The 23,185-nt window shown below is 32.0% G+C and overlaps 2 protein-coding genes across 3 annotated transcripts in view; both read right to left on the bottom strand.

Moving 5' to 3' along the window:
• Nucleotides 1-118: 118 nt before the first annotated feature.
• Nucleotides 119-17,107, bottom strand: mfsd4aa (major facilitator superfamily domain containing 4Aa). Its single transcript, XM_073825284.1, has 10 exons — nt 16,846-17,107; nt 13,422-13,620; nt 9,584-9,820; nt 7,609-7,774; nt 7,334-7,449; nt 7,060-7,233; nt 5,278-5,425; nt 2,462-2,532; nt 2,201-2,321; nt 119-852 (listed from the first exon to the last, which is right to left on the bottom strand). The coding sequence occupies exons 1-10, from the start codon at nt 17,079-17,081 to the stop codon at nt 737-739; spliced, it is 1,584 nt and encodes a 527-aa protein (XP_073681385.1). The 5' UTR covers nt 17,082-17,107; the 3' UTR covers nt 119-736.
• A 1,563-nt stretch (nt 17,108-18,670) lies between these two features.
• Nucleotides 18,671-23,185, bottom strand: part of cdk18 (cyclin dependent kinase 18) — a 102,565-nt gene continuing 98,050 nt past the window's right edge. For both annotated transcript variants that reach the window (XM_073825718.1, XM_073825719.1), the window contains 3 exons: nt 22,574-22,664; nt 22,349-22,426; nt 18,671-22,187 (listed from right to left, as the gene is read on the bottom strand). In XM_073825718.1, coding sequence (XP_073681819.1) covers nt 22,153-22,187; nt 22,349-22,426; nt 22,574-22,664 — 204 coding nt within the window. In that variant the 3' untranslated portion in view covers nt 18,671-22,152. The remainder of the gene's footprint in view (nt 22,188-22,348; nt 22,427-22,573; nt 22,665-23,185) is intronic.

A 23,185-nucleotide genomic window follows, 5' to 3' on the forward strand; every position in this document is an offset into this window, starting at 1 on the left:
ACAGCTGCAGAAGGCTGACCTCATTTATGCAGCAATTTTGTTAACGCTAGCATGTCTGACACCTGCGTAAACCAGAAAAAACAAATAAAATTTTACCCAGGCCAAGAGAAATACGCTGACTTGGCAGCCTCCAACAATCAGGATCGTCCACCTGAACGCTGAGGTCACAGGCTTTAGAGGAACGGACAGACCTGAAGCCGTACAATACAATACAAGGAAGCTTTTTCAGGAAAGCGGTAGGATGTCCTTTTCTGACCTTTATATCTTCACCACAAATGTGTTATGCACATATTAGCTTTGGCAGAGAATTAATTGGCTGCTGATCTGACAAGTGATGAACAAAAGAATATTCAAAATATTAAAAAACACTCATTTATGTTGTCATTTTGATCCTGACATTTACACTGATATTCAATTGCTGATGTGTTTCTAAAAAAAAAACAAAAACACTAAAGCAACTTTTCTTTAGAAGGAAAAGTTGTATTGCACATATCCATCCCTGCCATTGAGAATGATTAAATCGTCACATTTGTGCAGATCATTGCATTCATCAAAAGTATTTTAATACAAAAATAAACCTTTCAATACAACTAACACTCCATGATATTATTTTTAGCTCTGTTGATTGTCAGTGATTTGCATGATCATCCAAGGATGTGTTTGGTCCTTGATGTCCCTGAGTCACGACACCATTGTCCCTTCACTCCTGCTGTATTTTCATCAGTCTTCTCTGTTGTTAGGGATCGATGGGTGCTTTCTGCTCTGACGTGTCCCACGAGTTCAGGACGGCAGCAGAACAGGTCTTGATCCCATTTTCCTCAAGCCTTTCGGAAGTGGAGTTACTAGGTAAAGCTGTACGAAACACCAAGGAGGTATGTTAGAAAGTGACGCATTGCGTAAATTAATGGTAAGAAGTGTTATTAGATAAGTTAAACAGTCAGTGTTGCCAAGTATGTGCTTTTACACTATTGCTGCATGTTTTTGTTTTTTCATTAAAGTTCATTAAAGTCATTTTGCCCAACCAACAGATGGAAAAAAAACACTGAAAAAATTGGGCGATTAAGCTTCTTTTGGGATAATTTTGAATAGCAATTGGGCTGGTTTTGGTTCAAAGACCTGGCAACCCTGTAAACATCATTAGATAGAGTCTGGCTTTAGTAATGCCAAGGTCATAGATTCGATGTCAAAAGTTTTTGAACAGTAAGATTTTCAATGTTTTTTGAAGAAGTCTCTTCTGCTCATCAAGCCTGCATTTATTTGCTCCAAAGTACGGCAAAAACTGTAAAATTGTGAAATATTTTTACTATTTAAAAATAACTGCTTTCTGTTTAAATGTATTTTAAAATGTTTATTCCTGTGATTTCAAAGCTGAATTTTTAGCAACATTACTCCAGTCACATGATCCTTCAGAAATCATTCTAATACTCTCATTTGCTGCTCAAAAGCATTTATTATCATTTTTATTGTTAAAACCAGTAGATTTTTATTAGGTTTTTATAATGAATAGAATGTTCAGAAGAACAGCATTTATCTGAAATAGAAATCTTTTGCAACATTATAAATGTCTTTATCATCACCTTTGATCAAATTAAAGCATTTCTGCTAAATAAAAGTATTAATTTCTATAATTTCTTTCCAAAAAATAAAAAATTATACTGACTCTAAGCTTTTGAATAGTATAGTGTACAATGTCACAAAAGCTTTTTTTAATGTCTGATAAATGCTAATCTTTGGATTTTTCTATCCATCAAAGAATCCTAAAAATAAATGTTTCAACTGGTTAAAATATTGATTTATAATAATAATAATTAAAAACACCAAATCAGCATATTAGAATGATTTCTGAAGGGACACTGAAGACTGGAGTAAGGATGCTGAAAATTTAGCTTTGATCACAGGAATGAAATTACATTTTAAAATATATTCCAATAGAAAGCAGGTATTTTAAATAATAAAAATATTTCACAATATTACAGTTTTTTCTGTATTTTGGATCAAATAAATGCAGGCTTGGTGAGCAGAAAAGACTTCTTTAAAAACATTAAAAATCTTACTGTTCAAAAACTTATGACTGCTAGTGTACCTTGAGCTAAAGGTATGTTGTTTTAAATATAAGCATCCACCAAATGCTTTAGAAACATTCTGTTTTCAGTTTGAGTTTGATTATGGGCAACAATGTGCACTCTAAGAATCAACGCACCTTCGGTGAAGTTTTTGTGATTTTGCTGGACAAAGAACAGTAAGACAAAGAAAGCAAATCCCAGGCAGCCGAAGATCATTCCGCATAGCAGGAAACTATAGCTCCCTTGACTGTGCATTACCTGAGGGAGAAAATAGACTCGAATCAGCGCAGTTACAAAGACAGTTTTAGCTTAACTGGTAGACCATGATGCACTAGAAATGCTAAGGTCATGGGTTCAATCCCCAGGAGCAAAGATGTAAATATTTAAGTCAGACCTACCGAACCTACGAGCACCTGGAGTAACATCTCGCCCATCCCTGCACTGGTCACCATGACTGTGGTGGCACAACCTGAAGATGAAACAAAACACAAGGGGGTTTGTCAAGATTGTTGCAGTAAAATTCTAATCGACATTGAAATCTGACAGCTAAATAAATCTTAAGTGTCAATAATGTTATTGACATTATAACATTCTGACTGAAGAAATGCATGACATAAACTCACAGTTCTGACTTTTTCCCTCAGAATTCCATTATACAAACTAACAATACTGACTTTTTCTAGGAATATAAATTTATAATCCTGACTTTTTTTCTTATAATTCTGTGATACAAACTCACAATTCAGACTTTTTCCTCAGAATTCCGTTACACAAACTCACAATTTACCTTTTCCCCCCTCAGAATTTCATGATACAAACTCAAAATTCTGACTTTTTTTCTCAGAATTCTGTGATACAAACTCACAATTTTGAGTCTTTTCTCAGAATTCTGTGAAGAGCTCACATTTCTGACTTTATTTCCTTAGAATTCCGTGATACAAACTTACAATTTTGCCTTTTTTCCTCAGAATTCCATTTTCTCCAAATTCTGTGATACAAACTCACAATTGACTTTTTTCAGAATTCCATAATACAAACTCACAATTATGTGATTTTCTCAGAATTCCGTGATAATTCCGAGTTCACATTTCTGACTTTATTTCCTTAGAATTCCGTGATACAAACTTATAATTGACTTTTTTTCTCAGAATTCCATGATACAAACGTATAATTCTGACTTTTTTCTCAGAATTCCGTGATACAAACGTATAATTCTGACTTTTTTCTCAGAATTCCGTGATACAAACGTATAATTCTGACTTTTTTCCTCAGAATTCCATGATACAAACACACAATTGACTTTTTTTTCTCAGAAATCCATGATATAAACTCACAATTCTTACTTTTTTTCCTCAGAATTCCATGATACAAACTCACGATTGACTTTTTTTCTCAGAATTCCATAATACAAACACACAATTCTGACTTTTTTTTCTCAGAATTCCGTGATACAAACACACAATTCTGACTTTTTTTTCTCAGAATTCCGTGATACAAACACACAATTCTGACTTTTTTCTCAGAATTCCATGATACAAACTCACAATTATGACTTTTTCTCAGAATTCTGTTATACAAACTCACAATTGACTTTTCCCCCTCAGAAGTCCGTGATACAATCTCACAATTATGAATTTCTTTCTAAGAGTTCTGATACAAACTCACAATTCCGACTGTTTTCTCAGAATTCCGTGATTTAAACTCGCAATTCTGACTTTTTTCTCAGAATTCCGTTACAAACTCACAATTCTGAATTTTTTTCTCAGAATTCTGATACGAACTCACAATTCTGACTTTTTTCTCAGAATTCCGTTACAAACTCACAATTCTGACTTTTTTCTCAGAATTCCATAATACAAACTCACAATTCTGACTTTTTTCTCTTAGAATTCCGTGATATAGTCTCACAATTATGAATTTCTTTCTAAGAGTTCTGTGATACAAACTCACAATTCCGACTGTTTTCTCAGAATTCCGTGATTTAAACTCGCAATTCTGACTTTTTTCTCAGAATTCCGTTACAAACTCACAATTCTGAATTTTTTTCTCAGAATTCTGATACGAACTCACAATTCTGACTTTTTTCTCAGAATTCCGTTACAAACTCACAATTCTGACTTTTTTCTCAGAATTCCGTTACAAACTCACAATTCTGACTTTTTTCTCAGAATTCCATGATACAAACTCACAATTGACTTTTTTTTCCTCAGAATTCCATAATACAAACTCACAATTCTGACTTTTTTCTCTTAGAATTCCGTGATATAGTCTCACAATTATGAATTTCTTTCTAAGAGTTCTGTGATACAAACTCACAATTCCGACTGTTTTCTCAGAATTCCGTGATTTAAACTCACAATTCTGACCTTTTTTTTCCCTCAGAATTCCATGATACAAACTCACAATTCTGAATTTCTTTCTCAGAATTCCGTGATACGAACTCACAAATCTGACTTTTTTCTTAGAATTTCATGATGCAAACTCACAATTGTGACTTTTTTCTCAGAATTCCATATACAAACTTAGAATTCTTGCTTTCTCAGAATTCCATGATATAAACTGTACAGAAGTATTTTATATCTTACAATTCTGACTTTATAACTCGCAATTGCAAATTTATATCTCACAATTCTGAGAAATGAAGTCAGAATTGCGAGATATAAACTTTTTTTTTACCTTTTTTATTTTTTATTCAGTGGTGGAAATGGGCTTCCATACAACAGTGATGGGATTTCTCCCATTAATTTATCCTCAAGTGGTCCAGGATTCATATGCATTTCAATATCGGTTACAACTAAAACCGGTCAATTACATTTTTCGGTCCAGAGCTGTAGGGACTCTAATGATAGGGATATTTTTAACGATAATGATATTTTTTAATCGCTCTACCCTAACCAACCCCCATATCTGCGGTCAGTAATTAGCCATTTATTTGGAAATAATTCCTCCCAAAGGATTTGACCGCTGCGTTTAAAACGGATCGTCTCCGCAGTAAGACACAAGACCTGTCAGGCCAAACCTTCCCGTAAAGTCAAAGGCCAACAGCGGAAAGAATTAAACGGGGCGGCTCCTGTTGCCTTCGGCTCAGCGGAAAACCTTGAATAAATACTGAACTGCGAAACCACCAATGGCTACTGTCAAATCAATGAAAGCCGTAGACAAAAGGGCGATTTAACAATGCCGGAGACAGCGGCGGCCCATCTGTCGCAAATACCTTTGTACTCCAGGACGTCTTCGGTGAATGCGAGCATGCAGGGGAAGATACTGCTTATAAATAGGCCGAGACAGCAGGTGCCGATGAAGAGGAACACACTACTGTTGGAGAAGATCAGCAGCAGAAGTAGTGTGACTATCACACCCACCTATAAGAGAGCAGAAAGGAAAGCATTTGCATTTGGACACGCACCGTCAACCAAACCTTTGTGAACACCCCTGCTTTATCTGCACGACGAACGGAAATTAAGAGGCCCGCTGTAATAAACTTTTGGCGCACATAAAAGCGTGAAATGAGAAAGGAGCCTTAGTCACGTCAGATAAATAAAAGTCCTGCCTGGCGAATGGACGGGGCAGAGCAGGATGCAGAATAAGGATGTTTGTTCCTGTCCAAAGTTTCCCCTGGTGTATCGTGGCCGACACACCTTTTTTTTTTTTTTTTGATAGTGTAAACCACTTTTATTGTCCATCTGACTCACCAGGACTTCTGACTCAATCTGTCAAGAGAGAGTTTGTAATGGACTGACATATCATGCGCTTTCTAAGCTCCACCCCCTTAGTTAGTGTTGCTAAAACAGACAAGCTTCACAGAAAATCTAATTTTCACAATTACATATGTGTTTATTTATTTTAAATTAACTTAATATATTATTATTATTTTTAAAATGTTTTATTTATTTATTTTTGCAGGTTTTGGTCCTCCAATAGCTGTGAACATCTACCATTAGTTATAATAAAATATAACATAATGTAATATACTAGTCAAAAGTATGGAATACAATTTCTATATTTATTTACTTTTTATTTTTTGGCAGATTTTAGTCCTCTATAACTGTGAACTTTTACCGTTTGTTATAATATAATATAATATAATATAATATAATATAATACTAGTCAAAAGTATGGAATAAAATTTCTATTTAATTTTTTTAATTTTTGTAAAATTGTATTTATTTATTTTGAAGGTTTTGGTCTTGTGAACTTTTACCTTTAGTTATATAATATAATTTATTTATGGTATAGTAAATAGATTATGGATTTATTTATTTTTATTTCATTTAATCTAATTTATTATTTATTTGGCAGGTTTTTGTGAACTTTTATATTATAATATAACATAATATAATGTAATATAATATAAAATAATATAATATACTACTAGTCAAAAGTATGAAATAGAATTTCTATTGACTTTTTTAAATTAAATTTTATTATTATTATTATTTATTTTTATTATTATTTTTAATTATTTTTTGCAATAGCTGTGAACTTTTACCTTTAGTTATAATATAATATAATATAATATAATATAATATAATATATACTACTAGCCAAATTATGGAATAAAATTTATTATTTTATTATCATTATTGTTATTGTTTTTTATATAACATATAATATATACTACAAGTCAAAAATATGGAATAAAATTATATTTTTACAATTTTTATTTATTTTATTATTATTTATTTATTTATTGGTGAACTTGAAAAAAGAAAGCAAGCAAGCAAATTAGAATGATTTCTAAAGGATCATGTGACACTGGAAACTGGAGTAATGATGCTGAAAATTCAGCGTTGCATCACAGAAATAAATTACATTTAAAAAAAATATTAAAATAAAATTCTTTTAAACTGCAATAACATTTCACAGTACTATTGTTTGTACTGTATTTTTAAGAAAACAAATTGTTTTGCATACTCTCTGATTACCTTGTACCCTCACGACTTTTTAAAAACAATTACCAGAAAACTAGCTTCAAAACCAAATCAAAGATACACACCTGACTAACGGTGAGCAATCGGACAGGCTTAAAGCGGTAGGACAGAGGTATGGCAGACAGTCGGCCGACGGTGATGGCCGCCCAGAAGACGCACGTCAAGTATCCGGCGGACTTGTGAGGCAGATTCATAGGGGGCGCCACTGCGTAGGTGTACACAAAGCCTGTGTATGAGCCCTGAGGTGCGTGAGATTAAATAATGCATGAGTTGAAGCAATTAAGCAAATACTGTTCAATTATAGAGCTGAAGCGGCTGTGAAGTGCTAATCCTGCTTACCACTATACCGTCAGAAAAGAAGAGCACCAGACCCCCGAGGATATGGATCCCAAAGAAAGACAGCGGAAAACCGTGAGTGTTGCCAAGGAGACAGCAGTCCAACACGTCTACATGGCCTGCGGAGACACAAGAGCGGGAAGATTACCGAAACAGCCTTTCTGGCTTTTATTCACATCTTACGCAGTGTTATTTCTGACATGTGCCGCGTGTGTGGTCTGATCCCACGCGCTAATTATTTCATCAATGTCAGTGGAGCGGAAGTGCTAGGATCTTACTTTTGGAAGTCTCTTTTTGATGTCCAGCATCTTCTGTCAGACCTGTGGTTCCCCAGGTTTTCATCGCTAGCACGTCGCCGTCTAGTAAACGCCGGTTGGGGTCTGAGCCGCACGCGAACAGTCGCTCCCGATACATCAGGATTAATATGCCGATGGGTACAGGAAGCTACATGCAGAGAAGACAAAAGTTATGAGGCACATATGAATCCATTGTGAATAACATTGACAGAACTGTTTGCATCATCACTCCAAATGCAAACATTTATATAATTTATATGAAATACAATAATAAACTAAAAATATTAAATGAAATTGAATGAAATTAAAATAATGTAAATTTAATAAATAATATAATATAATAATATATACTACTAGTCAAAAGTATAAAAATAAAATTATTATTATTTTTATTTTATTTACAATTTTTTTTAATAATTATTATTATTTTATTTATTTATTTTTGCAGGTTTTGGTCCTCCATAGCTGTAAACTTTTACCTTTAGATATATATTATATTGTATTATATTATATACTAGTCAAAAATGTATGAAATATGAAATTAAATGAAATAAAAAAATAAATGAAATGAAATTACACAAAACAAAATAAAAAAAAACTGAAATAAAAATTAAATGAAATAAAATAAAAATAAAATATGATATGAAATGAAATAAAAAATGAAATGAAATTACATGAAATTAATTAAGAAGTGAAATTACATGACATAAAATACAAAATAAAAAAATTTAATGGAATGAAATTACATGAAATGAAATAAAAATAAAAGGAAATAAAACAAAATGAAATGAAAATTAAATGAAATTACACGAAACAAAATGTAAAAAATGAAATAAAATAAAAATAAAATGATATTAAATTAAATTAAAAATTTAATTAAATTAAATAAGAAGTTAAATTAAATTACATGACATACAAAATAAAAAAGATACATTTTATTAATAAAAAATTGAATGGAATGAAATTAAATGAAAAAAAATAAAATAAATGGAAATAAAACAAAAGGAAATGAAATAAATTAAATGAAAAATGAAATTAAATTACACAAAAAAAAGAAATAAAATGATATGAAATTAAATTAAAAATGAAATTAAATTACATGAAATAAGAAGTGAAATTAAATTACATGGCAAAATACAAAATAAAAAATAAAATAAAAATAAAAAAATGAAATTACCTCAAATATAATGACATTAAATAAAAAATGAAATGACATTAAATTAAAAAATGAAATTAAATAAAGAATGTAATGACATGAAATTAAATGAAAATGAAATGTAATAAAATTAAAATAAATAAAAAATGAAATGAAATAAAATCATTGTAAAATAAAATCAAATGAAAAATAAAATAAAATAAACACAAAATAATAAATAAATATAAAATAAAATGAACCTGATTGTTCAGGTTTCTTTGAATAGAAAGTTCACAAGAATAGCCTTTCTTTGAAATAGTATTTTTTACTGCCACTTTTGATCAATTTAATGCATCCTTGTTGAAAAGTATTAATTTATTTGTAAAAAAAAATGTAGTGTGTATGTATATTAAAATATATATAAAATATATATATAAAATAATAATAATAATAATAATTAAAAAAAAAAAAAAAAAAAAATATATATATATATATAGGACACACACATATACACACAGTACAGAGACCAGGTGTTAGGTGTGTATCAGTTACACAATCACTATTTACCCACTATATTATAGGCAGTGTGTACACAAAACTGTTAGATGGAGTGCAGTTGCCAAGGAGACAATCTTGATTAATTTCTTTAATTCAAATACACTCCCAACTGCCCTTCCTTTGTCATTAAAGCTTACGGAGCATTTAATATATGCAAACTCACCTTACACAACTCTACCATCACACTACAGCAGTCCAGCTAGTGTTCTGAAGACATGCCACTCTTAAAACTTAATAGAAACTCCAGACAGATCTGGATCTTACATTGATGATAGCCATGATCCAGAAGGCATAGGAGACGTTGGTGACCACCTCTCCGTCGGTGTGGAGGTGGACGCTGGACACGTTGTGCACATGTCTGCCGGCGAGCTTGTTCCTCAGATGCCTTAATGATGTAGCGTTGCTGCTGTTGTTCCCAATCACACAGCTGGTCTCAGACAGGAAGGGGTCAGCGATGAGGGGACTCACTAACGCCCCGAGACCCACAAAGAAGTGAAGGGCCTAGAGGAGATCAGAGAGAGACAAGGAAAGGAGAATCAGCAATTGTGTTCTTTCTCTGAGACGAGATTCTGTCAGAGCTAAAGTTTAAAAAAAAACTTTATAAAACATACTTCTGAAGTTGTCAAACGATGCCTACAATCACTAATGTACTAATTAATATGACAAGTTTTCAATGCTAAGATGTTTCTTGACACCATAATGAATTATATTATTGACTAAGAATTGTTTATTGTGCTTATTTTTATTAATAAAAATTATAACTATAAAGTACTAATGTATTTATCCTGTGTTAGTTTTATTATTAAGATTATTTCAGTTTTAATTTTAATTTGAGTTAGTACATTTTTTTTAGTAATTTTGTTATACGCTTATGTAATTCATAATTGTTTTATATTACTATACTTTTTCTATACATTTATTTTATTTCAGTTTCAGTTTTAATTTATTTCCAGTTTTTAATTTTTGTGCACAGAATTGTTTATTGTGATTATTTTATTTATAGAAAATTATATTATTTATTAAGTACTGACATATTATCAACTGTTGTTGTAATATTATTCATATTTTATTAGTTTTTATTAATATTTTCATTTTTGTTTGTTTTCATTAGTAAATTTTCATTTTTTAGTAATTTTGCTATGTTCTTTTGTAATTTTTAAATGTTTTATATTATATTTTTTTATATTGTGTTCACACACACACACACACACATATATAAGTATTTTATTTGAGTTTAAGTTTATTTATTCCCAGATAATAATTGCTAAGAATTGTTTATTGTGAATATTTTATTAATAATAAATTATATTATTTAAGTATTGATGTATTATTCAGTGTTATTGTAATAATATTCATGTCGTATTATGCTTTTATTAATATTTTCATTTTTTTATAGTTTTAGTAAAATATTAAATTTTTTGTAATTTTGTTATAGTATTTATTAATTTATATATATATATATTTTTTTGGTAATTTATAGTTTGTAATTTTAGTGATAAGAATTGTTTACTGTGATTATTTTAATAATAATAATTTATAACTAATTCATTATATTATGATGAATTATCCATCGTAATATTATTCATATTCTATTATAGGTTTTATTAATATTTATTATTTAATATGCATTATTATTTAATATCTTTTTTAGTTTTCATTTGATATTTAGTACGGAAAATATTTTTTTGTAATTTCCAGTTTGTAATTTTAGTGCTAAGAATTGTTTATTGCGAATTGTATATTAATACTTAATTATTTAATAAGTATTAACATACTATCCAGTGTAATATTATTCACATTTTATTATAGTTTATTATAATATATTTCAGTTTTAATTTGTATTTATTTCAAGTTTGTAATTTCAGTGCTTCAACTTCAAATGTAAGTTAATAATACTAAAATAATATTAACAAATATAGCCCTGAAGTTATCATAATGCCATTTTTTTAAGACATGCACTGTAGTATTTTTACCACTTTTTTGTACCCAACTACACTCTTAACGTGGTAAAATCATTAACTCATGCCCTTTTGTGACCGATTGTTTTAATATGATTTTCAACAGAATCCATGTGTGCAAGCAGATCGATTATATTTGATTACACTCGGTAAATCTGTAACTAATGAAAGTATTGTGCATGTTTTCTAATATGATATGATTGTATAAAGAGCAGATTGTAACAGTAATTCTGTTTCACAACATTGTAATCAAACTATTTAACTGGTACAGCAGCGTCACTCTTAATTGTGCCCTCGGTCTAAATAAGACGGTACGACTGGTGTGGTTTGCTTAAATATTTCTTATAGTTACACATTTGTAGCCTTTGTATACAGAGGGTGTATCTGCTTTGAAACAATTGAAACATTTTTAAAATGATGGAGAGAAATCTATTGGATGACACTGAACCTGTATTATAAATGCCTGATTTCATCCTGCAGATCACGCAACACAAATCTAGCCTATTTTTAAAGATTTTAATTTGCATTCGGTGTGAGGAATGAATGCTGATGGGAAAAACACATCAGCTCAAATGAACCTACATTTAAACTACCATATCAGTCATCTGCTTCAATATAATGTAAATTGCTAAATTTCACAACCACAATCATTCACTACAAAGTTTAATTTCAGAGAAGACCCCTTGGGTGAGTTTCTCTCCTCCCTGAATTATGACTAAACACTGGCAATGGTGAGTTCAAGTGTAAAATCTGTTTCAAGTCCTCATGAATTGCCATATAATGAGATTTACTTAATGACTTAATGAGCATTTCAGAGGAAAACACTATATTCAATGAGGAAAAACAGCGTAGCATTGGACACTGGTTATGTTCTGTGCTCTTTATTATTTAAAAATCTACATGGCAATATATCAATATATTACATATTACCACAATAGTATACTGTATATTCACTACCAGTCAAAAGTTTTGGAACAGTAAGATTTTTAATGTTTTTTAAAGAAGCCTCTGCTCATCAAGCCTGCATTTATTTGATGCAAAGTACAGCAAAACAGTAATATTTTGAAAGATTTTTACTATTTAAAATAATAATTATATTTAAATCAATTTTAATATATAAAAAAAGCGATTTATTCCAGTGATCAAAGCCAAATTTTCAGCATCATTATGCCAATCTTCAGTGTCACAGGATCCTTCAGAAATCATTCTAATATTCTCAAGAAACATTTATTATTATTTTTAATATTTAAAACAGTTGAGTAATTTTTGATACTTTGATGAATAGAAAGATCCAAAGATCAGCATTTATCTGAAATAAAACAGCTTTTGTAACATTATACACTATACCATTCATAAAGTCAATTTTTGTGAAAATAAATTATAGAAATTAATACTTTTATTTAGCAAGGATGCTTTAAATTCATCAAAAGTGATGATAGGGACATTTATAATGTTCCAAATTTTTCTGTTTCAGATAAACCCTGTTCTTTTGAACTTTCGATTCATCAAAAAAAAAAAACCCTGAATAAATTCTACTCAGCTATTTTTAACAAAATAATAATAATAAATGTTTTTTGAGCAGCAAATCAGAATATTAGAATGATTTCTGAAGGATCATGTGACTGGAGTAATGATGCTGAAAATTCAACTTTGAAATCACAGGAATAAATATATATTTTCAAATATATTAAAATAGAAAACAGTTATTTTAAATAGTAAAAATATTTCAAATTTTTACTGTTTTTAATGATGCTGAAAATTCAGCAATGCATCACAGAAATAAATTAGACTTTACAATATATTAAAATAGTAAACCGTTCTTTTAAATTGCAATACTTTTTCACAATAGTACAATTTTTATTGTAATTTGTAATTAAATAAATGCAGCCTTTGTGAGCATAAGAAACTTCCTCTAGCTTTTGAACTTTTTGTGTCCCAGAGAAAAGTCAAACAGGTTTTGAGGGTGGATAGATGACAACAGACCTTTTCGTTTAAAGAAAATTATCTGTATACGTGTTATGCAAAGACTTCAAATATGCGAATGGCATGTTTTCAGCCACAGCCTTTCAGACAAACACTTTGTGCTTATAATCACGCAAATGAGAGAAACCAATGTTTTTGAATGCTACTGACTAGATACTGACCTGCAGGAAAACTGTGGAGTCTTTCTGGTAGATCTTGACCAGTTGTAGGTTAGAGATGGTGTCAATGATGCCCATGGCAAGACCAGATACCGCCAAGGCAAAGGCCAACAGGAGCAGCTTTTGGCATAGTGGTATGACGGCAAAAACCACAGAGATGGTGAGGCTGGACACAGCCAATGCTGATAAAGAACATACTAGCCTAAGAGAAAGAAGACAATGAGACATTAACAAAAGTAGTTCAGAAAATAGCCAGGAGGTGTCAAAATGGTTGCCAAAAATGCAATGCACATTTCTTTAGGGACAAAACTTTTAAAAAAGTGGAAAAAGTGCACATTTAGTAGTATGTTATCTACAAAGAAAAATTACAAACAGATACCACCTGAAACCGCCTCAGGTGAGTCTTTTGAAACAAAGGTTTGCTGCGTGGCGTCTCTGTGATGCTGCCTAAGGCAGGATTTTATTTCCGGACGTCTCTGACTTTATTTTCACCTTGGCCCAATTAATTTCTGTTTACATGGCTTATCAAACTCTGCTTCTACCGATAACATGATACCAGTGAATGTGTGACACTCTTACTTTCTAACAGTTTTATGCTGCTTTCACATGCTATCAGAAATGTCCCAATTCTGACTTCTGAAGTCAGAATCACGAGTTTGTCATGTTCAAGTGCATTGCTGTCCGAAAGAAGAGGAATCATGGAGGACACCAGGTTCATTCTTTTCTATTTTGAAAGAAAAGCCTAAAAGTTTTGAAAATATTCAACCAGTATCAAATAGATTTTAAATAAAATGTAAACCATATAAACATTACTCGCACTATTGTATACATTCACAGTTTCAGTCAAATGAATGCTGTTTTCACTGAGTAAAATACATAGATTGAGGGTTTATATACACCTTGCAGAATCTGCGAAATGTTAATCATTTTACCAAAATAAAAGGGATTATACAAAATGCATGTTATTTTTTTATTTAGTACTGACCTGAATAAGATATTTCACATAAAAGATGTTTACATTTAGTCCACAAGAAAAAATAATAGTTGAATTTATAAAAATGACCCTGTTCAAAAGTGTCTTAATACTGTGTTGTTACCTAAATGATGAACAGCTGTGTTTTTTGTGTGATAGTTGTTCATTAGTCCCTTGTTTGTCCTGAACAATTCAACTGTCTGCTGTTCTTCAGAAAAGTTCTTCAGGTCACACAAATTTTTTATTTTTTTTTCAGCATTTTTGTGTATTTGAACCCTTTCCAACAATGACTGTATGATTTTGAGATCCAACTTTTCACACTGAGGACAACTGAGGGACTCATATGCAACTATTACAGAAGATTCAAACACTCACTGATGCTTCAGAAGGAAAAACAATGCATTAAGAGACGGGGGGTGAAAACTTTTTCAATTTGAAAATCAGGGCAAAATTTAACTTTTTTTGTCTTCTGGGAAACATGCAAGTATCTTCTGTAGCTTCTGAACGGCAGTACTAAATGAAAAAAATATGATATTTAGGCAAAGTAAGAAAAATGTACACATCTTCGTTCTGTTCAAAAGTTTACACCCCTGGCTCTTAATGCAGTATTTTTCCTTCTGGAGCATCAGTGAGTGTTTGAACCTTCTGTAATAGTTGCATGTGAGTCCCTCAGTTGTCCTCAGTGTGAAAAGATGGATCTCAAAATCATACAGTCATTGTTTGAAAGGGTCCAAAATACACAAAAATGCTAAAGAATTTGTGGGACCTCAAGAAAAAAAAAACTGCTGTAAATCATTCAGGTAACAACACAGTATTAAGAATCAAGTTTATGCAAACTTTTAACCGGGGTCAATTTCATAAATTCAACTATTATTTCCTCTTGTGGTCCAATCCTTCTTATTTTGATAAAATAATTAACATTTTGCAGATTCTGCAAAGGTGTATGTAAATTTTGACTTCAACTGTACATCAATATGTATGACTCTAGAAGAGATTGCAATGTAGATGTTGTAGGTAAACTTTAAACAGCTTAACAGTTACTACAGCAATGGTTATGGCTAGCCTGGTTTATAGAAACTCAGGTGTCAAAATCTGTTGTAAATACGACTTGAGAAGCCATTCATGTCCAATTTCCGTCAAGGAAACTCGTATTTTTTATAATTCCGATGCATTAAGTTGGCACGCCACAAACTGTAAAAACAATCGAGCAGAACAGACAGTGGTAAACACAGAGAAAATGTGTGGTTAAACATCGTCATGACTGTAAAACAGTAAAACAGAGATAAAGATCTTTTAGTAAGTAAATAGACAGAGATAAACAAAGTAATATGAAGACTTGTGTAACACTGAGAGCACAAGTTTCCAAATAAAAGCAATTAAACCAGACCTGTGGGTCAAAGCATGACTAAAGCATGAGAAAGCAATGCTAGCTAGTTTCTTTGTGGCTTTTCTTGTTTTTCAGTCAATATTACATTTCCGTAGTACAGTCAAAGTGTAGAATGATCTACAAAACAAACTGTAAACTCATATAAACAGTGATTATCAACAAAGAAATATTTGGTTACAGTAAAAAAAAAAATCCCTCGGTTCTTCCTTGAATGTCACGTTACTTTAAATAAGCAAATTTTGTTCCAAAAGTATTTGAACCCACTTACAAAAAAGTGAATTTCTTTATCTGAACAACATCAGCGCACTGTTTTTATGGCTCCCTTCCCAGATAACTGAGACAGCACGACTTTAATGAGCACATGACTACTATATAGGGATTTCCAGACAGAGGCCTTGGATGGGTTAGAAAACAATCAGTCCTAAGGAAATCAGATTATGATACCTATTAGCTGCCAAAAACAGTTTACTATCATAGGATGCATATAAAAAGCCTTATTTCACTACTTGAGGAAGCGTAAGATACATGAATGAAAGGGGGAAAAAAACAAAAACAAAACGTACGCAGTCACGAGACAAACTTGCTCTTTCTAATAACTTTTAAGGACAACTATATTAGGAAGAAAATGTGAGTCTAAGGAAAGTAGAACATCAATTGTTCATTTATGTCCCACCCTTTTCAATTCCTTATTGTTTTGAGGAAGTATACTAACTAAATGTTTTTTTTTCTTAAAAACTGTAAAACCATCTGTAAATACAATATTATTTAAGGGAAGTAGCCATATAACAGGTCCATATACTTTTTTTTTTATTCAGCATAGATATTTATGGTTAAAATATGTTTATATGCGTGTGTAAACATGTGTAGAGGCTATAATTTTCTTTTTATTGATTTGAAATAATTTACAAGTTTTAAAAGTAGCAATATCCTATATTACATTAATATAAGATGACAATAACTGTATGTGTAACCTAATAATTAGCTAAATAATTGAACTGGGGTAGTTTAAAATTAATTTCAGCATGTTATACCACTATGAAAGAATAGTATATCCTCAAACCACTTACGTTTTACTGAAGAATCCTCCAATGGTGCTTCCAATAAAGAGGAAAAACTGTTGTGAGAAGAAGACCAGAGTGATCTCCTGTAGCGTGGACTGAGTCTGACATCTCAGGTCCAGGATGGTGGGACCCAGAAAAGCGACACAAAGTCCAAAACTAAAGAATACACTCCAATATGTGAGAGTATGCTGCCAGTTACTGCGAAATAAGGCGCAGGTCCGTTCATTAAGCAGCTGCTTCATGCTGGAGAAAGTTTGTGAGGTGTTTATCGAAGCATTTACGCAGCGGAATTCATCATAGGAGTGAGAGTCGCGTGTTTGGAATGATGCTTGTCCGATTCGCGAATCGATTCTTTTGAATGACTCGGTCTGAAAAGACCGGTTTGTGGAAAAGCGTTGGGAAGACGTTTTTGAATCACTTGGGTTTTGATGTTTACTTGTGGGAAGGTCAAAGAAAATCATTAAGAAATTATGATATTGTAGAACCTCTTATTTAAAAAAAAATTAAATCATAATTGAATCGTTATCGATGCAAAAATTAGGTCTAAATAAAAAAAATATACCAACATCTGACGACCACCATTTAACTAAATTTTCAATTCAATAAAAAACGCGTTAAATAACGCGCCGATTCGCTAAAATTATTTAAACTTCCACAACTATCAGGAGGAGATCAGCAGTGTTTGGGAAAGTTACTTTTAAAAGTAATGCATTACAATATTGAGCTACTCACAAAAAAAGTAACTAATTACGTTTATGGAAAGAAATGCGCGTTATGTTACTTTTGCGTTACTTTTAAAATCTGGGCTTGCTTGTTTGTTTTTATTAGAAAAATGTCTATTTTTGACAAATGTAAAAGCCTTTTTACACCAAAAGAAAAGTAAATTCAGGTCTGTACAGTAGACCGTAGAGGAAAAAATGTCAACTGTTCAGCAATAAAAAAAGAAAGGGAAACAACTTTTAGATTATCTTGAGGGATTTTTGCTTATTAGTATGGATGAATTGGATCATCGAAGGTCGGCAGCAAAGACATCGGTTAATAAAATGGGATTAAATACATAAAGAATATTTAATTTTTGCAGGTTTGTTTTTGCAGGTTTGAATTTCACTGTTTTTATTCATTTTGATGAATACTGTATCTGTTTTTTTAGTGAGTGAGATGAATTAATGCATGTTCACATTTATTCTAGAACTAAAGTAACATCTTTCTCACGATTTCCCTCAAACATGGGCACAGGAGGAAAAAATGGGGGGAAAAGTAACTGGCCTTACTTATTTGAAAAAGTAACTCAGATATTTTATTGTCAATTAAAAAGTAATGCGTTACCCCCCAACACTGGAGATCAGTACCACAGGTGTAACCAAACCTAGTCCTGACCAATCGACTCATGACTCAAACGAACCGGTTCACAAAAACAAAGTGATTCGCTAAAAAGATTCAAACATCCAGACATGAAGAAACAGGTGTGTTTCTCAACAGTTTGATCCTCCTACATAGTTCGTCGTCAAAGTCAACATAAATATGAAGGTGAGAAATCACGCATTGCTGCCTGGGGCGTCACACATATTTGAACTATTTTGTTTTATAGATATTTTCATGTTCACCGTACCGAGTACATCTGACAGGTCCGACGAGTTCTTATACAAGTCTTTTGTTAAAGCAATGCTAACAATGAAACACAAACCCACGCTAATTTGCACACAGGTTTGTCTGGAGACAGTATTAGCTTAGACCAATTCAAGTGTACCTTGTGAAGTGTACTAATGACAAATAAAACCATTCAAGACAGTAAGGCTATTGTTTGAGACGAGGGTAAGTCACATTCCCATGGTTCAACTCAACTCATTTAGTTTATTATTTCATTATTTTTGGCTTTTTCGCAGTCACAATACATTCAGCTTCAGAATAAGATCCATAATAGAATAGACAAATCACACAAAATATTTAATATCACATTTCATACAAAAATCTAAATCTTTTATAAAACATTTAGACATCATCTAAGATCATTTAATACCGTAGTTTATTTTTTTTCTCTCTTCTGGCAAAAGTTCACTGAGAATAAAGAAAACACTTGTCAAAATACATATATTTATATATTAATTCTTTTCAATAGAGTATTTAAAATATTTTCATTTACCACAAAACACAAAAATTAGTGCCGCTGCTTCAGTAATGTTAAACTAAATCTTTTTACGTCATTTATATCTGATATAATTTCCTCTTTGTCAGTCAATAATTCTGTTTCCTGTTGGCCTTTTAAATCTGTAGAACTAGCTTGTGCTCAGTGCCCTTTACAATAAAGAGTCATAGTGCTTTTATTTTTAAACTACTAGATACAGTAGGAGAAGGTGAACAACATTAGGTTTCAGGTCCAGGACACTTGCATGCCATGTGCAAATACGGAGTAGCAATTAGCTTAAATGGCAAAACGAATATCAGCATGTGCAATTACTTGAAAGGACCGAGGTCCTTGAGGAGATTGAAGTAGATGGTTTTTCGAAAGGCGTAAAATTGGACCCCATCACCTCTTACGGTCCGCAAAAGGCACCTTTTGATGATTTCGTAAATTAATGACTAGTCAAAGATGCTGTAAGCGAGTACCACAGCTGGGTCTTTCTGTGATAAATCAACCAAATTTCAAAAACTCATGTTTTTGTTTTTCAAAAATACATGTATAGTGATGAAAGACAAAATATTAAATGTCAGTGAATATTTACTGCCTAATTCAATATTTTGTAGAAGGCGGTCAAAATGGCAATTTTCACCTTAGATTCTGAGTCAAGTTACAGGGTAAAAATGACAAAAGAAAGATGGCAGTATCGTTATCTTACATTTACACAAAGATTGGTAGTTCTGTTAGTAAAATCTGTTGACTTTAGCAATCTTTGTTGCATTATGTGCCAACAGTGACCATTCGAAAATTGGGAAACAGCACTTTTCACGTTTTTCTCTAAAGTTTGCATGCTTGTAACTGATGAAGTATTAAAGATATTTTAATGCATGTTTAGACATTGGGTCTTAACAAACTTTCCTTTTGGCATCTTTATTTTTAATGCCCTGTGAGATTCGGTTCCAGAGATATTGGAATTTCAATATGGCTCCAGGAGTAAATCATTAAAATGCCACATTTTTTTCAGAGGTCAAAAACCAAATGTTGGTTAGTTTAAATGTTTGAGGCACTATGAGTGTTTCTGCCAAATACGCCCTTTAGCAGTAGATTCACCTTCACTGTAAAAAGTTCCTACCAGTTTCAACTTAAAAACTTAAATTCAGCAGCTGCCTTAAAATTTTAAGTTAAATCAACTTAAAAATACAAGTCATTTTAACTAACTTTATTGCCGTGAGTTGAAGTGACTTGTAGTTTTGAGTTGATTTAACCTAAAATTTTAAGGCAACTGCTAAACTTAAGTTTTTAAGTTGAAACTGGGGAAAACTTTTTACAGTGTTGATCTATGACTATGCTTCACATTTTATAACTATACAAAACAAGAACAAAATTGTAATAATTAATCCAGCTGAGGCAAACCTTGGTTTATTGATATGAACACAATGTGTGGCAAAAGCAACCATACTTCCCTATGAGGCTTGGGATTTGTTTCAAACATGTTACGATACTGCATGTTTAAACTCTTGGTAGCTTCAGAAGCTGTTAAAATAATCGAAATCCCTTCTTCCAAATAAACCTAAAACTGATTCAAATATAGAATCTTATGAATAGACTACAAAATGCTTTCTGTAGTCAATTCATCATTGAATAGACTACAGAAAATGGTCAACAAGACCATTCTAGCGCACTAGTTTTAACATAATTTTAATTTTTTTTTTCTTCTTCAGACATTGTACTTTAAATAAAATAAGTATGCAACAAAGTGACCAACATTTGGTTTTCGACCAATGAAAATGGGTAACATTCAACAATCTGGACACAAAGCCTCATTGAGGTCCCCATATCTCTGGGACTGAACGACTTAGGGCCTTGAAATTTAGGATTCTAAAAGAAATGTTTATTAACAACGAGAATCTAAAATCATATTGCAGTATCTTTAACACATCTTGAGTTATATGCACGCAAACTTTGGAAAAAGAATATTTGTGCCACTCAGACAGGGTATGCTAAATGCAGTTGTCTTGACAGAAAGAAACGAGATACGTCTCTAGTTTCAAGATTATTTGTTCTACAGACAGTCTTCTTTAAAAGAAAACAAGTATCTATTTTTTTCAAACTGACCAAGATGGTTTTTGACCACTGAAATTAAATGATTTACTCCTGGAGCCATATTGAAGTTTTAATATCTCTGGAACTGAATCATATAAGGCCGTAAAAATGAAGGACATTAATATATCTTTAATACTTCTTGAGTTACAGGCATGCAAACTTGGGAAAAAAAAACTTGAAAAGTGCTATTTCCCCATTTTCGACTGGTCACCATTGGCACATAATGTAACAAAGATTACTGAAGTCAATAGATTTTACTAATAGAACTACTAATCTCTGTGTAAAAATAAGATATTGATGCTGCCATCTTTCTGAAGTAATTTTACCCCCCATTTTGACCTCCCTCTACAAAATAGTGGATTACGCAGTAAATATTTATCAATGCCATTTAATATTTTGGCTTTCATCACTCTTCATAAAAAATGACTTTTTTTTTTGCTGATTCTTTAAAAAAAAAAACCCAATCAGAAACACTCTTTGCCTGTCAATCATTTTGTAGACAGGGCGGGATTTAGAAGTTAGCTAAAATCACTTACAGCACCTTTAGTAGTGATTTCAATGGTATTATGACAGAATTCAAGTAATTCTCTATTCAATGGCTCACATTTTTGACAATTTACATTTTTAATGTGTCAACTCTTCTCTATATTAAAATATTGATGAAATGACTCGTCAAACACGTATGGCAAAACAAGTCAAACCTCAAACAGAAATGAAGAAAATTTCACTCAGTGGGAAATATAGGACTTGAAGCTACCATGTTTCTTGCACATACACATACACGCACAATTAAAAATACTATGAACGTCTTAAAATACTACTAGATCCAGAAGGAGAAGAGGCAGAACTCAAGTCTAAGCTTTAGGATCAGTGTGGTTTTTGGGTTTGATTGAGCCTTGGTCACACTTTTAACCAGCTAATGTTATGACTGAGGATGATTCACTTCTATTCAGTCTGTTTTCTGATGTACAGACTAATAAACTGGTGTTTTTGAATGCATGCATGCATGCATATGTTGGATGGAGAAACTAAGCTGTTTGCTTCATAATGGTTTTGTTCTGGTAATGTCTTCATGCACACCATGTTTCTTGTCCTTAGAATATGCTTTGTCTGCGGTTCTTGCCTCGACCTGGATTTGCAGAAAAAAACCCAGTGTTAGACAGATCTGCAGGAGTACAGGTGAGTACATGAAAGCATTAAATCTTACAGGTTCACGGATGGGATTAATGTGCCTTATGCATGACTAAACATGATCAAGTTGCGCTCTGCAAATAGAGATAAATTGAATACCTGGCGGTTGAAATACTGAGCTCTTGTGTCCTGGATCCTTCTGTAGCTGGATCTCCCTCAGTGAAAACACAGATGAGGCTAGAGAGGGTGGAAGACAAGGGGGTGATGATCAAAGAGAATGCAGTTTCTTGTTTGCTGTTGCATCAGGGTGTAAGACAGATTTTGAGGCTTGTGTTGTATAAGCACAGTGTCTAGAAATGCAGTAAATATTGGGATGAAACTCACTGTCAGGTATGGAGTGGATGTTCTCGCCCAGAGTCACGAAGTAAGAGTGTGTCAGAGACGACTCGGCTGAAATCCTGCGCTTGGTGTCATACTGAACAGAAAGATAACCAAAACATGAAGAGAAAACAGAGATTTAATGCATTTTTTTGCCCAGTAAAAATTATTTGTATAACACATATGTGACCCTGGACCACAAAACCAGTCTTAAGTTGCTGGGGTATGTTTGTAGCAATAGCCAAAAATACATTGCATGGGTCAAAATGATAGATTTTTATTTTATGCCAAAAATCATTAGGAAAATAAGTAAAGATCATATTCCATGAAGATTTTTTGTAAAATTCCTACTGTAAATATATCAAAATGTAATTTTTGATTAGTAATATGCATTGTTAAGAACTTAATTTGGACAACTTTAAAGGTGATTTTCTCAGTATTTTGATTTTTTTGTACCCTCAGATTCCAGATTTTCAAATAGTTGGATCTCAGCCAAATATTGTCCTATCCTAACAAACCATACATCAATAGAAAGCTTATTTTATTTATTGAGCTTTCATATGATGTATAGCTACATCTCAGTTTTGTAAAATTTAACCTTATGACTGGTTTTGTGGT

Source organism: Garra rufa, chromosome 20 (assembly GCF_049309525.1).
Source record: "Garra rufa chromosome 20, GarRuf1.0, whole genome shotgun sequence".
In the NCBI taxonomy this organism is placed as follows: Eukaryota; Metazoa; Chordata; class Actinopteri; order Cypriniformes; family Cyprinidae; genus Garra; species Garra rufa.

Coding starts and splice junctions, on each gene's coding strand:
- mfsd4aa (XM_073825284.1), bottom strand. CDS start 17,081: ATGAAGCAGCTGCTTAATGAACGGACCTGCGCCTTATTTCGCAGTAAC. Junction 9,821..13,421: donor ACTCCACAGTTTTCCTGCAG/GTCAGTATCTAG, acceptor GATCTCCTCTAG/GCCCTTCACTTCTTTGTGGG. Junction 7,450..7,608: donor TCAAAAAGAGACTTCCAAAA/GTAAGATCCTAG, acceptor GTGTCTCCGCAG/GCCATGTAGACGTGTTGGAC.